Raw genomic sequence first — 14,396 nt, forward strand, 5'->3', positions numbered from 1 at the left:
AGATGGTTAACCTTGTTAGAAAGAAAACGAACATGAAGTTTATTTGCTATTCTCACCTCACACAAAAGTTTGCATTCATTATCTCTTTTTCTCCAGAGATAAGGATTAGCTTAATAGTGTTTCTCATAATTTTGACATTTTAAGTCAGTCCTAGATGTTCTTAGTAATTCTATAAGATACACCAAAGAATTCTTGAGTGCTTTATGACAATTGAAACATGATTTAATTATGTCTTGGAGATAACTGATAAGCAGGAACATACCTCAGTACCAGTGACCATATTCCTCAATTTATCATGATTAATTCATTAATTCTGATATATTCACTAGACATTAATTGGAGGGTAAAAGATGTTTTAGAGAAGATATGCAGTAAGAATTTTTGAAATAAAAGATGCTGAAAATGAAAAGCTTCAATAAATTACCATTACCATATCTTTTTTATATTAAAAAATCAATTGCAAATTAATCTATTTTATCAACTAATAATGTCAACATAGGGAAGGAATTTTAGTTAAATATGCCTAGCATAAAAATTTAGTATTTAGGTCATCATATTTTTAAAAGGTACATAAAAACTAAAATTAGGAAAATGAAATAGGCAGGGTGGATATATGTACAATTCACGCTGGCCACAGTACAAAGCATACTGCTTTTTTCTAAGCTTGACCTCTCTGGGTGCTTTGACTTGCCTCATTGTTGGACCTCTTCTTTTCCCTTTCCCTTTCTCTCTGTTCTATTTAACCTTTAAGTCCCAGCTCACTGCTGTGGGCCTCACTGATTTCCCTTCTCAGAGCTTCTCAAGCACTTTAAATATGAACTCCAAAATATTACAATATTGTTTTGCACTTATTGTTGTTTTTTCACCTGTGTTGCTTTTAGCACTTAAGCTAGACTATAAATTTCCTGACAGAAGGGACTGTACCTTATCCTTCTGTGGCACCCACTATGTGGCCAACCATGTAGTAAGTGTTTCATAAATAAACACATACTGATATATTACTATTTCTTTTTAAACCTTTAAACTTTTTGTTATAAAGATAATACAAATATAAATATTTTAGAAAATTATTTTTTTCTCGATATGTGTATATTTTTTTTGTGATATATATCAAACATAATCCCATGACCCAAAGACAACTGCTAATCTTTTGGAGTATAACCTTCCAGGCCTTTTCTCCTCCATATTAAAAATGTAGACATATTTAATACAAAAATATATATATACACATACATACTGCATGATACTTCTTAGAGTTGTTGTGTTTATATTGATATATTCCCATGTCAATATATGTATGATTACCTTCAAATTGTTTTTATAGCCATTCTTTCTTTCTTTTTTTTGCTTAAGATATAATTGAATTTATAGCCGTTATTTCTAAACAGAGTTTCAGCTTCTTGCTGTCCTGTTTTTATATAATGGAAAAAACACTGGTTGAAAGAGGAATGGAACTCATATTTATGGAGCCTTTAATATATGCCAGGTGCATTGCCTCCTAATTGTACCCATTCCTTTCTCCAATCCCCAGCCCCTAATCTTTTTCTAATTTTCCTAATCTCAATAAATGTCATTACTATCCATCCAGGTGTTCAAACAAAAACTTAGAGTTATCCCTTAGCCTCTTTTTCTTTCATCCTTCACATTATAGCCATCAGCAAATCCTGTCAACTCTATATCCAAAATAAATCTTCAATCATCTACTTTTCTTTGTGTCCCCTGTTACCACTCTACCATCTATCTTGCTTGAACTGCCAAAGAGACTTCTAACCAGCCTTCCTATTTCTACTTTTGCCTCCTTACAAACTGTTCTCCATTCAGCATCAGTGATCTTTTCAAAATAGAATTGAGATTAGCCTCCTTGCTTAAAACCCTTCAACAGATTCCCAGGGCATTTAGTTTAAAAATCGAAACTCCTTACCTTGGCTTCAAGGCCGTGGATAGTCCAGCCCTTTTTAACTCTCCAGTTTCCTCTGCAATATTTTTCCCCCTAGCTACTTAAGTTTCGTGTATTCTGGCTGTTTCTTAAAATATACCAAACTCCTTCCTACCTTAGGCCCTTTGCATTTGCCTGTCCCTCTGTCTGGAATGTTCTGCCCTTAGATTTCAAGAGACTAGTTGCTTCTTGTCTTTTAGGTGTCAGCTCCAGCATCACCTTCTCAGAGAAGCCTTCTCTGACCTCCTTGGCTCTGTCTACTAAAACCAAGGAATAATCTTAGGTTAGAAGAAGTCTTGCAAATATTGTTCAGTGAGATAAAATATGTGAAAATGTTTTATATTATAAAATATTAGATTCCAAAGCGTTATTATAACATCTATTACATTCATGGCCTATATTTTTAATTTCATGCTCGTTTTTAAGTTTGTCGTGTCTTTCCTATATGTGAAAATCTGTCATTGTAAAACACAAAGCCAGTCTCATTACATAATTATTACACAAAAGATATTGTGTAGCAGCTGTAAATAAGAGGCAGTATTTCCTTACTTGTGATCAAAAACACCACATTACCATCTTCTGGAACAAACCTTATTTTAACCAACAGTTTTTAGGTTATTAAATTTATTTTATCATAGCAGTACATTTTGCTTTGAAAAAAGAAATATTATTTTTTTCTAAACTTGGGACATTGTATTCTTTTAGAAGAGCTTTTGGAATTAAGAATAATCACATCTTATGATTTATAGCACATTTACAAAGTAAAAGTCAATATCTGTAATAAAAAGTGATGTAAATAAAAATGGAATTTTTTTACTTGATATTGATTTACATTATATTGAACCTTTCTTCTTTCTTCTTAAAAACTATTCCATTTAGCGAACGTATAATTAAAGAATAGCTTTAAGAAATGATGAGTGCATTCTATTTTGTGTTTTGGTCAAAGTAGATTAATGGTCATTTATTCTGAAATAGTTATCTAACTTACTCAAGCTGACTTCTTAATGGTACTCTAGGGCATTTATCACAATCTCAAAAAAATGTGGATAGCTTTATCTCTTTCAGGAATTTCAGTCATTTTTCTGTCATTTCAAATTTGTTAGTAATCCATGAAGAATATGATTCATAAAGTGTGGAAATCTTTGGTAAATTCATATTCATCACATTTTTATTATTTTTAAGGATTCCAGAAATGAACCAACCTAATTTTAGCTTTTGCTTTGTAACAAATGAAAATCTCTCAGGAGCATATGGACCTTATCACACGTATAAAAAGTAAACAAATAGTTCCCTTTGGATGTGTGCATTCCATAGACATCTAATACTTGGTTATATTTCACTGTATTAGAAACTATATGGGCTCCAAAGGAGATAGAAAATACAGTTCTTGGCCTCCATAAGTAGGGGGGAAAATACTTCCCTTGGTAAAATACCCCAAAAACTATTCCAAGGGGCCGGCCCTGTGGCGTGATGGTTAAATTTGGTGCGCTCTACTTTGGTGGCCCTGGTTCGCAGGTTCAGGTTCTGGGTGCGGACCTACACCACTCATCAGCTGTGCTGTGGTGGCGACCCACAAACAAAATAGAGGAAGATTGACACAGATGTTAGCTCAGGGCTAATCTTCCTCAAGCGAAAAAAGAGGAAAATTGGCAACAGATGTTAGCTCAAGGCAAATTTTTCTCACCAAAAAAAAAACCTGTTCCAAGAAAATTCATTCCTGCCTGTATGCAGTGAACAAATATTAAGTAAATATCAATTATGTGCCCAGCTCTTGTTTTAGGAACTGGGAAATTACCAGTGAGCAAAAACAGAGAGAAATCCTGGTCTTTATGGAGCATATTCTGGTCGAGAAGACAGACAAACCAAGAAACAACATAAGTGAATTTCATAATATGTTGTACGGTAACAAGTGCCATGGACAAAAATAAAGCAAGGAAAGTGGGTAGGGAGTGTTAGGATATTGCAGTTTCAATTAGGGTGCCAGCAAAGGCTTGACAGAGCAGAAGTTGCTTGAATGAAGACCTAAGAGAGATGAGGGAATTAGTCGTTAGGATATCTGTGGAAAGAGTATTCCAGGCAAAGGAATAACAAACGTGGGCTTTAGACCCTTAGCAAAGAGCGTGCCCATCATGTTTGAGGAGCAGCAAGGAAGCAAAATGGGGCTAAAGAGGAGTAGAGGAGATGGAGGGAGGCAAGCGATGATGGCTCGTAGTATTGTGGTAGCAGTGGAGGTGGTGAGAAACCTGGATTTGCTGACAGTTTGGATATGGGGTATGAAGGAGATGAGAATCAGAATGTTTGATTTGCCAAGTGGAAGGATAGGATTTCCATTAACTGCAGGAGGAGTGCAGTTGGGGAGAAAGATTGGAGCTAGGTTTTGGACATGTTTGAGATACCTGTTAGTCATTTAAGTGGAGATGTCAAGTAGGCAGTTGGATGTGACATGTTGTGGGGGCAAGGTTTTATAACCATAGGCCCTCTAGGGCCAGTTCGACTGACCCCGTTGTATCAACAGAGTAGTGAAGAGTGGTTTTTCAGGAACAGAGAAACAACCCCTTGTTCAGTTCAGGCTGGTTGAAACCACCAGCCCATCCACCAGGCCTGCACAAATGCCTGATAAGTGACCCTTTTGACATCAAGGGGCTGAAAACTCCAGCCTTAGATCCTACTAACACCATCGTTTTGTGAACATACATCCTATGAAGAGCAATCATCTATCTCCACACTGTAGACCGTCCTGCCCTTCGTCTCATAAATTTTGACCCAAGCCGTGTATTGGAGAGACAGATCTGAGAGTTTATGCCTTCTGTTTCCTTGCAGATCGATCTTGCAGTAAAGCTGTATTCTTTTCTCAAAAGCTGATGCCATAGTAATTGGCTCTTTATGTGCATCAAGCAAGAAACTCCAATTTTGTGCAGTAGCAGTTTGGCAGGAGAAATAAGTTTGAGCAAGTGTGATATGTTGGTGAACTACACTGGGAATTAAGAGTGAGAGAAAAATCAGTGAAGGAAAGGCTTCAAGAAGGAAGATAAATTTGAAGCTGAACCTTTCATAATTGGAAAAGAAAGAGAAGAGGATTCTAGTTAGGGAAAATGTCCTAGCATCTTAGAATATCATCTAGAAATAAATCTGAGTGCTTTACTACCTTGTCTTTTTTTTTTTTACTTAAAACTTTTATAGTGCATCATATAGTATTATGGAACATAAGTGCATAGGAAATATTTGTTGACTCATAAATGAGAATATTTTTCAAAGTTTATTTTATTAACCAGTATTTAGTCATTGAAACTTAGGTGTTTTTTGGGCCGGCCCGGTGGCTTAGCGGTTAAGTGCGCGCGCTCCGCTGTTGGCGGCCCAGGTTCGGATCCCGGGCGCGCACCAACGTACCGCTTCTCCGCCCATGCTGAGGCCGTGTCCCGCATACAGCAACTAGAAGGATGTGCAACTATGACATACAACTATCTACTGGGGCTTTGGGGGAAAAAATAAATAAAATTATAAAAAAAAAATAAACAGGTGTTTTTTTTATTCTAGATTTTTTTTATTGTGCCAAAATATACATGATATAAGATTTACTATTTTAACCATTTTAAGTGTACAATTCAGTGGCATTAAGTGCATTCTGAAGTTTAGTTTTGTGTATAAAAAAATATTCTCTCCTCAAAAAATCATCCTTGTTGCTTGTGAACAAATGGAATTTAGAGCTGATTGGGCTTTACTTCCAAGAGCTTCGAGCATTCTGCAAGCCTTAGAATCCTAAAAGATTATCACCTCTGTTTGAAAGATGGAGATAAGCAGAAAAACAAAAATGAAAATTAGTGCCTTACTTCTAAGACAGATTTTTTCTTCTTTTGAAAACTGACTTTCCATTCAAGTGTCATTTTTAGTCATTTGGGTCACTATTTAAAGTGATTTGAATGTGTCTTATTTACCTTTGATTGCTGGTACCTCACACAGAAACCAAATGCTCAGGTAAAGTTGTAGTGAAATGAAATAAGTATGCTCTGCTTCATAATTTCTTGCCTACTTGCTTCTTAGATTCCTCTCAAAGTATGTTCTTTATTTTTAGTTTGATTTTTGTTAATTATAAGATATCTTATAATTAATTTTGGATTTTGTAAATTATATGGAAGTGTGTGATATGCCTTTGTTGAGTTATAAACCTAGGAAATTCTGTCTTGATTATAGTGCCTCTTTTTCTAGGGAACAAAGAAGGAGGAGATTGAAGGTGAAGTGGAAGTGACTGGTTTAATTCAGCCTGCAGAAGTGTTTGCTCCTAAAAGCCTGGTGTTGGTATCCAGATTAGATTATCCAGAAATTTTTAGGGTAAAGAACTCATAGTTGTCATTATTGATTTGCATTATTGTGTAAATCTGTTTTGAGTGAATCATGGTAACAAGTTCTTTGTATTTAAAATATCTTGAAATTGATTTAGGAATTCATCAATAAAGTAAAGTTAGTATGAACAGAGGAAATGTATTCATGTTGGATGAAATAAATACCTGAGTATGTTAATGTCACTATTTAAACTTCTAAGCGTGTAGTATTTGTTTTAAAATAGGTCCCGTGTTTACTGATTCCAAAACTTATGAATCCTAAAGAAATCATTTGTATAGTTACCTGTAGCAAATTTAAAATGCATAGTAATATAACAACTTTGTATATTTTTATTCACCTTCTTTTGAGGAGTCCAGGTTCAAGTAAATAGGATGGATATTTACAATTTCAAATAGTTCAGATTGTGCTACTGCCAACATAGCTTTAAAATGTTGTTTACTTCCAGATATTTTCTTTTTTTAGACACTCAGAATTTTCAAATGTAAGAAAAAAATTTTAGTTATAAATACTTTTAAGCTTTGAAAGAGGAAGGTTTATTTTTCTTATTTCACTTGCTATCTTTAGTTATAGTAATGTTGACTATTATCTAGAATCACATGTCTTTGGAAAGTATAAACTATACCTTAAAATTTCCCAAGGATTTGGGATATTATTACATAATTTCTGGAAAATTTTTTCATGTTGCTGAAATTATATATATTCTAGAAAAATTAACTTAGTGTCCAAATTTCAATGACAATGGGTAAATCCTGATGAATACTAATTTTTCAGAGCCACAAGTTTTAATAAACTGAAAGATTCATAAAGATTGCATTTTGTCTTCCATTTTACCACCTACCTTCTTTGGAGCTTCAAGTGTTAGTCACGGCTTGTCTCTATTTTGCTATCCTTTGTAATAATTCACATAAGTCAAACTTTTCTGTAGACTAAATGTTCTGAATTTATAAGAATCACAAAACAAGATAAAATTTCTAAATTTTTATCTTGAAATTTGGAGTTTTGCAATGTAAGTTGAAACAAAAACAGTTTTAAACCCTATAAATTTGCTAGAGTGGTTATCTGAGCACAAACACCTGTTTTACAAATTATGGATTTCTGCTTTTTATAAACTCATCTCAAAAGCTCATTTAGAGCTTCTGGTTCTGGAGGAAAATTTAATAAACCTAATCACATTCGCTGCTTAAAAGTTATTTCATGGTCACTACAGAATATACTTTACTAGGTTCAAAGAGAAATTTTCCTAGGAGCAAATGTCACAACAATTTATTTTTAGTGCTTTCTTTTTCCATGAAATGACTACATGCGTCTTCTCTTTGCAGGCTTGCTTGGGTTTGATCTACACTGTATATGTGGACAGTCTGAATGTCTCCTTGGAAAGTCTCATTGCAAACCTGTGTGCATGCCTTGTCCCAGCGGCTGGAGGGTCTCAGGTAAATAGAATAAAAAAAGAGATGAAGGGGGCCTGTTCCTTTTTTCCTCTCCTCCAGTTAATTTAATTTATGAAGAAAAGGAAAAACAGAATTTTTTAAATATTTTCATTTTAAAGAGGATCTTAGTTTACTTAAGCATTGTCCCTATAGTCTGCCTTGTAGAGACCCAAGATTCCATTTTTTCCTTAGGTCATGAGGTTAATTTTAACACAGGGTTCACCTTTCACATAGCATAATTAGAAGTCATATTTTGTGTAACTTGAGCTCTGGTTTACATTTTCTTGGAAATACACTTTTTTAAGTTGAACTTATTTAAAATGTGTTCTTTCTACCTTTTTTACTCCTCTATATAATATAGTTAAACCTCATTTTATTAACTTAAATCAAAAAATTTGAGTGAGGGCCGGCCCCGTGGCTCAGCGGTTAAGTGCGCGCTCTCCACTACTAGCGGCCTGGGTTCGGATCCCAGGCACGCACCGACGCACCACTTGTCCGGCCATGCTGAGGCCGCGTCCCACATACAGCAACTAGCAAGATGCGTAACTACGACATACAACTATCTACTGGGGCTTTGGGGGAAAAGAAAAAAGGAGGAGGATTGGCAATGGATGTTAGCTCAGAGCCAGTCTTCCTCAGCAAAAAGAGGAGGATTAGCATGGATGTTAGCTCAGGGCTGGTCTTCCTCACAAAAAAAAAAAAATTTGAGTGATAAAAATTAGATAACATTAAGAAAACTCTCAAAACGATTCTTTGTAACATTATAACTACTTCTGAATAGATTCATTTATTTATTAATTTCCCTGGATAACAGCAATTATATGTGGGCTTAAAATCACTTTGTGTATTGTTTGTAATCTTTAATAGAATAGCTTGCCTTTAAGCTTTGAAAGAAGAGGGCTTATTTTTGTTATTCCAGTTTGCTACCTTTAATAATAATAATGTTGACCATCCTGTAAAATCACAGATCTTCTTTGGAAAGTATAATCTGTACCTTAAAATTTCCCAAGAATTTTGTCACAGATTGAGTCTCAGATGAGGACATTAAACTCTTTTACTGAAATAAAACTTTCTCAAAGTGGTCATGTGTTTTTCATCTTCTGTATGTGTTGAGATTTTCATATTTGAAATTTCATATTTCTGTATGGCTTAAAGTATTTCATATTCATATTTCTGGAGTAGAAAAATAAGAACCTCAGCTGCTATGACTTAATGTTTCTAGGACACCGTACTTTAAAAAAAGAAAAAAATACTTTTCCTTAAGCCCTAAAATTGATTAGTTGATCACTTATTTTGCTTATCCTTATGTAATATTGGGGAAGAGGACAGCCCTCTAAAAATTACATTGTTTATCCTCAGTCTGACAGAGATGTTACTGATAATGAAATTGGCATCCTTTTTCCTTGCCCTTTGTCTTTTCAGCTGTCTTCTGTCTTTCCAATTGTCTTTTATTACTCTTAAGTTTTTATCTTCTTTTCTTCCTCCTGCTCTCTCCTCCCTCATTCTCCTACCTCTGCTCCAAGGGCAGAATATGAAATGTAAGTTTGGTCATGATTCAACCTAAACTTTAAAGCACTGGAATTGTTTTATGGGTCTTTACTATGATGGGATTTTTGTTGACTTTATGTTATTTTATTTTTAAAAACTTTTTTATTTTGGCTACCAGAAATTTTAGAATTACATATGTGACTCATGTTATAGTTCTTTTATTTTTCCCAGTTTTATTAAGATACACGTGGCATATAAATGTTGACTTTAACGTTTTATTATTTTTTAATTGTCTGATTGTCAGTGATTTTCATATCTCATCACTACTAAATTTCCAACTTTCAACTCCTGAATTTTCTTGTACCATACTCAGTTGGGCACAAAGTAACTTCAATGTTTTAGGCTACATTGTTGCCCTTTGCATCTGTTAATTGGATCTTATATGGTCATCATCTGATCCAAATTTGAACTTCAAAGGGATTTTTTAATCTTAAGAAAATGTCTGAAAAGAAATCATTTGTGTGTTTGTGTGTTTTTCTCCCATTCTGCAGAAGCTGTTTTCCTTGGGTGCAGGAGATAGACAGCTGATTCAGACTCCTTTGCATGATAGTCTTCCAGTCACAGGCACTAGTGTGGCTCTCCTGTTTCAGCAGTTGGGTATGTCTTCTCTCCCATTTTCAATGTCCTCTTATAGAAGCCTACGAAAAAAAGATTTATTTTAACCTCACATCACGACAGGAATCAAGAAAATAAAAAGCAGATCATTAAATACCTGATATACAAAATATATAATTATGTGGGTCCTAGTCTTAACTAGTATTCATTCCTTTTTTTTTTTTTTAATTTTTAGGCCTCTTTTGCTCTAGAGTCAATTAGACTTTTGGAAGGTAGAAATATTTTCTTTATACCTAAAAGATGAGTGGATACTATATTTTGCTTTTCATTAGATGAATTGCTTTCCTGGAATTGTAGTTTTGTAGAAAACTTGTCAGATGGAACTAAAAGTCCTGTCCTTCTCGTCCCACCATCTGTATCAGGACTTTTATCTCCAATTTTCTAGCAATGGCTAGGATGAAGAACTGGGGGGAGGACACTAGAAAGTGTCTTATGTACACTGGACAGCTTGTACTTCATTTAAGGAGTAATACAACTTAAAAATGAGGATGTCTCAGACTAAGGCTGCTAGAGATTCCCATTTGCTTTACCTCTTACTTGTCCTTTATATGTGCCTGCATATGAGTGTCCCACTCTCTTTGATTCAGTCTTAGTCATTGTTCTTCATCTATGCTTGTCTTTTTCTAGTTATATTGAAACCTTCCCCTCCCTGGGGCTCATACTCTGCTTCTCCATGGAATTCTTAGTTCCTTGCACAAAAATTCTACCCTTTTATTTCCTTCCTGTCTCTTGTTGATTTTTGCTCCTTGCTCTGCTCTGTAATTTACCACTCCTTTTCATTAGTAGCCTCATCTTTATTCTTTTGCTGTGACTTCAATCAGTTAAATTTAAAAAGACTTAGAAGAGATTAATGTAAATATAAGTAGAGTTTTTTGGTATCCTAATAAAGATGAATGGTGATACCAATCCGAAAGTAGTAGTTCTTCTCTATTACGTCTGTCTCCCCTTAGGAGTTCAAACTCTAAAAAATTACGTGTCCTTTTTTCTCTTCCCCCCTGAAAGTTTCTACTCACTGGATCATCTCAAGTGAGTCCTAAGTTAATTAAAGCTGTTTTCTTTAGTGTGTGAAATAGGTAATTTTTCCCTGGTGGCACTTACTTTTCTAAAGAACATATTCTTGATGAAAATCCTCCTTCCACAAACTTTTGGAAATAATTTTAGGGGCTTCATGGACTACCAGCAGCCTGTCCATTGTCCCTTCTAACCATTGACTTAATTGCTTTTGGCCAAGCACTGTTCACCTGTATACTTCTAAAGGATCAATCAAAGCAAAGATTTACCATGAAGAGGAATAGAAGGATATGACACAAGTAAAATGATTTCACATTCCAAAATGCTACCATTTATCTTATACTTAATGAATGCCTTATAAACCTCTCATGCTTTTTAGTTTTTACAGTGATTTGAGGGGGAGAGGAGGGATTGTTACTGGCATTTAATGCCCAGGACCAGGGATATTAAATATCTGTTATGCATGACATGTATGCACCAGAAGAATTTTTACCTCAAATACCAGTAGCACTCCCACTGAGAAAAACTGCTATAGATAAAGTATAAATTTATAAAATCCTGGACCTCTCTTCCATTAATATTGGCCTCTGTAATTCAGACTAACCCTTTTAACACTGACTACTAGAAAAGCTATACAAATATAAATAACATCTGCTTGAAAGCATCAGAAACAGTAAAGAATTACCAAGCCATGGTCCAAGAGAAGAAGAAAACCTAGAGAAGTGAGCCAGATATTTGGAACCAATTTTTCCCAGAGCCCCTGTTGATTTTGGAAGTAACTACAAAGCTGATCAGCACTATTGATATCCCACGGGGAAGGGGAAAATTGAAGTTCAGGTTTTCCCAAGGGAGATTCCTTTATAATGCTCTCATGCTTTGAGTTGGGACCACTCCTAGGTATATCACAAGTAGACAGGCCCCCTGAGGAACTGAAGTACAGCTTGAAATTATTTCAGTTCCTTGAAATGGATTACGATGATCCTTGATACTACTGTCTCTAGCCATATAGTAGAAGTAAAAGTAAATTCTCTCTGGAACAAGATAACTGTATTCTAGGCCTCCAGTATATCTATAATTTTTCATATATGTGCCCAACACTCAGTCAAAATTAATCAGAAACACGAGAACTAAACCTATGTGAAAGAAAGAAAAAAATCATAGACAGTATAAAAGATCCACAGGGGTGCCAGAAAATAGTTATAAGATTCAGATATTAAAATTACTGTGCTTAAAATAGTGAAGGAGATAAACAGTCAAGAATGAGAATTTGGGGAGTGACGTCAGCAAGATGACAGAATAGGAAGTCCTGGTCCTTGTTCTCCCACAGAAACATCGATTTAGCAATGATATACAGACCAAAATACCTTTATGAGATTTCCAGAATCCAGTTAAGAAGTTTCAGTACCCTAGATGATCACAAAGCTGAGAACAGCAACCTTGAAATGGGTAAGAAGAGCAATTTCACTTTACCTGGTCAGCCTCTCCCGCAAGCCAGCACAGCTCAGCACTGGGAGAGGATGCCCCAGCTTGCAGCTTCTCCTTGAGGGAGGAGGAAAGAGAAGAGTGGACTGGCTTCCAATGTTCCAGCTTTATGGAGGGCTGCCCGAGGGACTGGTTTCTGTCTCACTTCAATCGGAGCACTGACAGAATCAGCATAGTTTGGATGCCCGAGGGCCACCGAACACAAAGAAGAGTGAGGGTGGCTTTCTGCGACCATCACAGCTTGGCGCAATTAGGAGAAGGTGTGCAAAAAAGAAGGAGAGGCTTATCCCTGGGGAAGGAGGGAGAGGAGCATCAACATTCTAGCTTTTCAGAGGGCTGCCTGAATATTGGCAAAGATATGGAGGAATTGGAACTTTGACTGGTAATGAGAATTTGAATGGGACAGCTAACTTGGAACACAGTTTGACTTTTTTAAAAAGGCATTTACCTAAGGAAAATGATAGGAAAATTATTCATAAAAATATTTGTATGTGAATATTCATATTTTATAATAGTAGAAAACTGGAAGCGGGCCAGCTCCGTGGCTTAGCGGTTAAGTGCGCGCGCTCTGATGCTGGCGGCCCGGGTTCAGATCCCGGGCGCGCCCCAAGGCACCGCTTCTCCGTCCAGCGCGAGGCTGAGTCCCACGTACAGCAACTAGAAGGATGTGAACCTATGACATACAACTATCTGCTGGGGCTTTGGGGGGAAAAAAGTGAATAAATAAAATCTTTAAAAAAAAAAAAAAAAAAGAAAACTGGAAGCAAGCTCAGTGTCCATCCTTGGTAATGGATAATGGTGATGATAAGGGAGAAATAATCTGTGGTTTATCCATACAATGGAATACTACTAAGCAATATAAAGTAATGAATTATTGATACATGCTACAGCATGGATTAATCTGAAAATAATTATGCTGAATGAGAAAAGCAAGAGAAAAAAGAATGCATAGTGTATGATTCGGTTTCTATAAAGTTCTAGAAAATGTGGCCTAATCTATGGTGGCAGAAACAGATCACTGGTTACCTGGGGAGTGAGAAGAGAGGGATTATGAAGGGACGTGAGAAAACCTTGGAATGATGTTTGTGTTCGTTATCTTGATTGTGGCGATGGTTTTACAGGTATATACATATGTCAAAATATATCAAATTTTACAAGTGAATTGAAAACATATGTTCAAACAAAAACTTGTACGTGAATGTTCATAGCAGCGTTATTCATTATAGCCAAAAACTGGAAACATCTCAAATGTCTGTCAGCTGATGAATGGATAAACAAATTGCAGTATATCCACACAATGGAATATTATTCAACCACAAAAAGGAATGAAGTGATGATACATGCTACAACATGGACAAATCATGAAAACATTGTTAAGTGAAAGAAGCCAGACACAAAAGGCCACATATTGTATGATTCCGTTTATATGAAATGTCTAGAATAGGCAAATCCATAGAGACAGAAAGTAGATTAGTGATTGACAGGAGCTAGGAGGAGGGAACAATGGAAAGTGACTCTTAATGAGTATGGGGTTTCTCTTCAGGTCATGAAATTGTTTTGGAGTTAAGCACTGGTGATGGTTTCACAACCTGTGACTACTCAAAACCAGTGAATTGTATACTTTAAAAGGGTGAATTTTATGGTATGTGAATTATATCTCAATAAAGAAAAGCTATTAGGGGCTTGTCAAAAGAACTCAGGATCCATCTTTTTTTTTTTTTTTTTTTTTTTTTTTTGTGAGGAGATCAGCCCTGTGCTAACATCCGCCAACCCTCCTCTTTTTTTTTTTTTGCTGAGGAAGACGGCCCTGGGCTAACATCTGTGCCCATCTTCCTCCACTTTATATGGGACGCCACCACAGCATGGCTTGCCAAGAGTGCGTCGGTGCGTGCCCGGGATCCGAACCAGCGAACCCCGGGCCGCCGCAGCGGAGCGCGCGCACTTAACCACTTGCGCCACCGGGCCGGCCCCAGGATCCATCTTGAAGAGGCTTGCAACTGATCTAAGATGGTACAATTTGAGCATCAAAAATGATAATA

The 14,396-nt window shown here is 36.0% G+C and overlaps 1 protein-coding gene across 5 annotated transcripts in view; it reads left to right on the top strand.

Annotated features, from left to right (window-relative positions):
* SBF2 (SET binding factor 2) overlaps window positions 1-14,396 on the top strand; it is a 522,324-nt gene that overhangs the window by 247,282 nt on the left and 260,646 nt on the right. For 4 of the 5 annotated variants that reach the window (XM_014782916.2, XM_004418425.3, XM_087433227.1 and 1 more), the window contains exons 4-6: window positions 6,140-6,262; window positions 7,594-7,704; window positions 9,741-9,846. In XM_014782916.2, the coding sequence (XP_014638402.1) occupies window positions 6,140-6,262; window positions 7,594-7,704; window positions 9,741-9,846 (340 nt within the window). The remainder of the gene's footprint in view (window positions 1-6,139; window positions 6,263-7,593; window positions 7,705-9,740; window positions 9,847-14,396) is intronic. The other variant, XM_087433230.1, reaches the window with a different exon arrangement.

Source organism: Ceratotherium simum, chromosome 7 (genome assembly GCF_057802395.1).
Source record: "Ceratotherium simum simum isolate JZ-2026a chromosome 7, ASM5780239v1, whole genome shotgun sequence".
Lineage (NCBI taxonomy): Eukaryota > Metazoa > Chordata > Mammalia > Perissodactyla > Rhinocerotidae > Ceratotherium > Ceratotherium simum.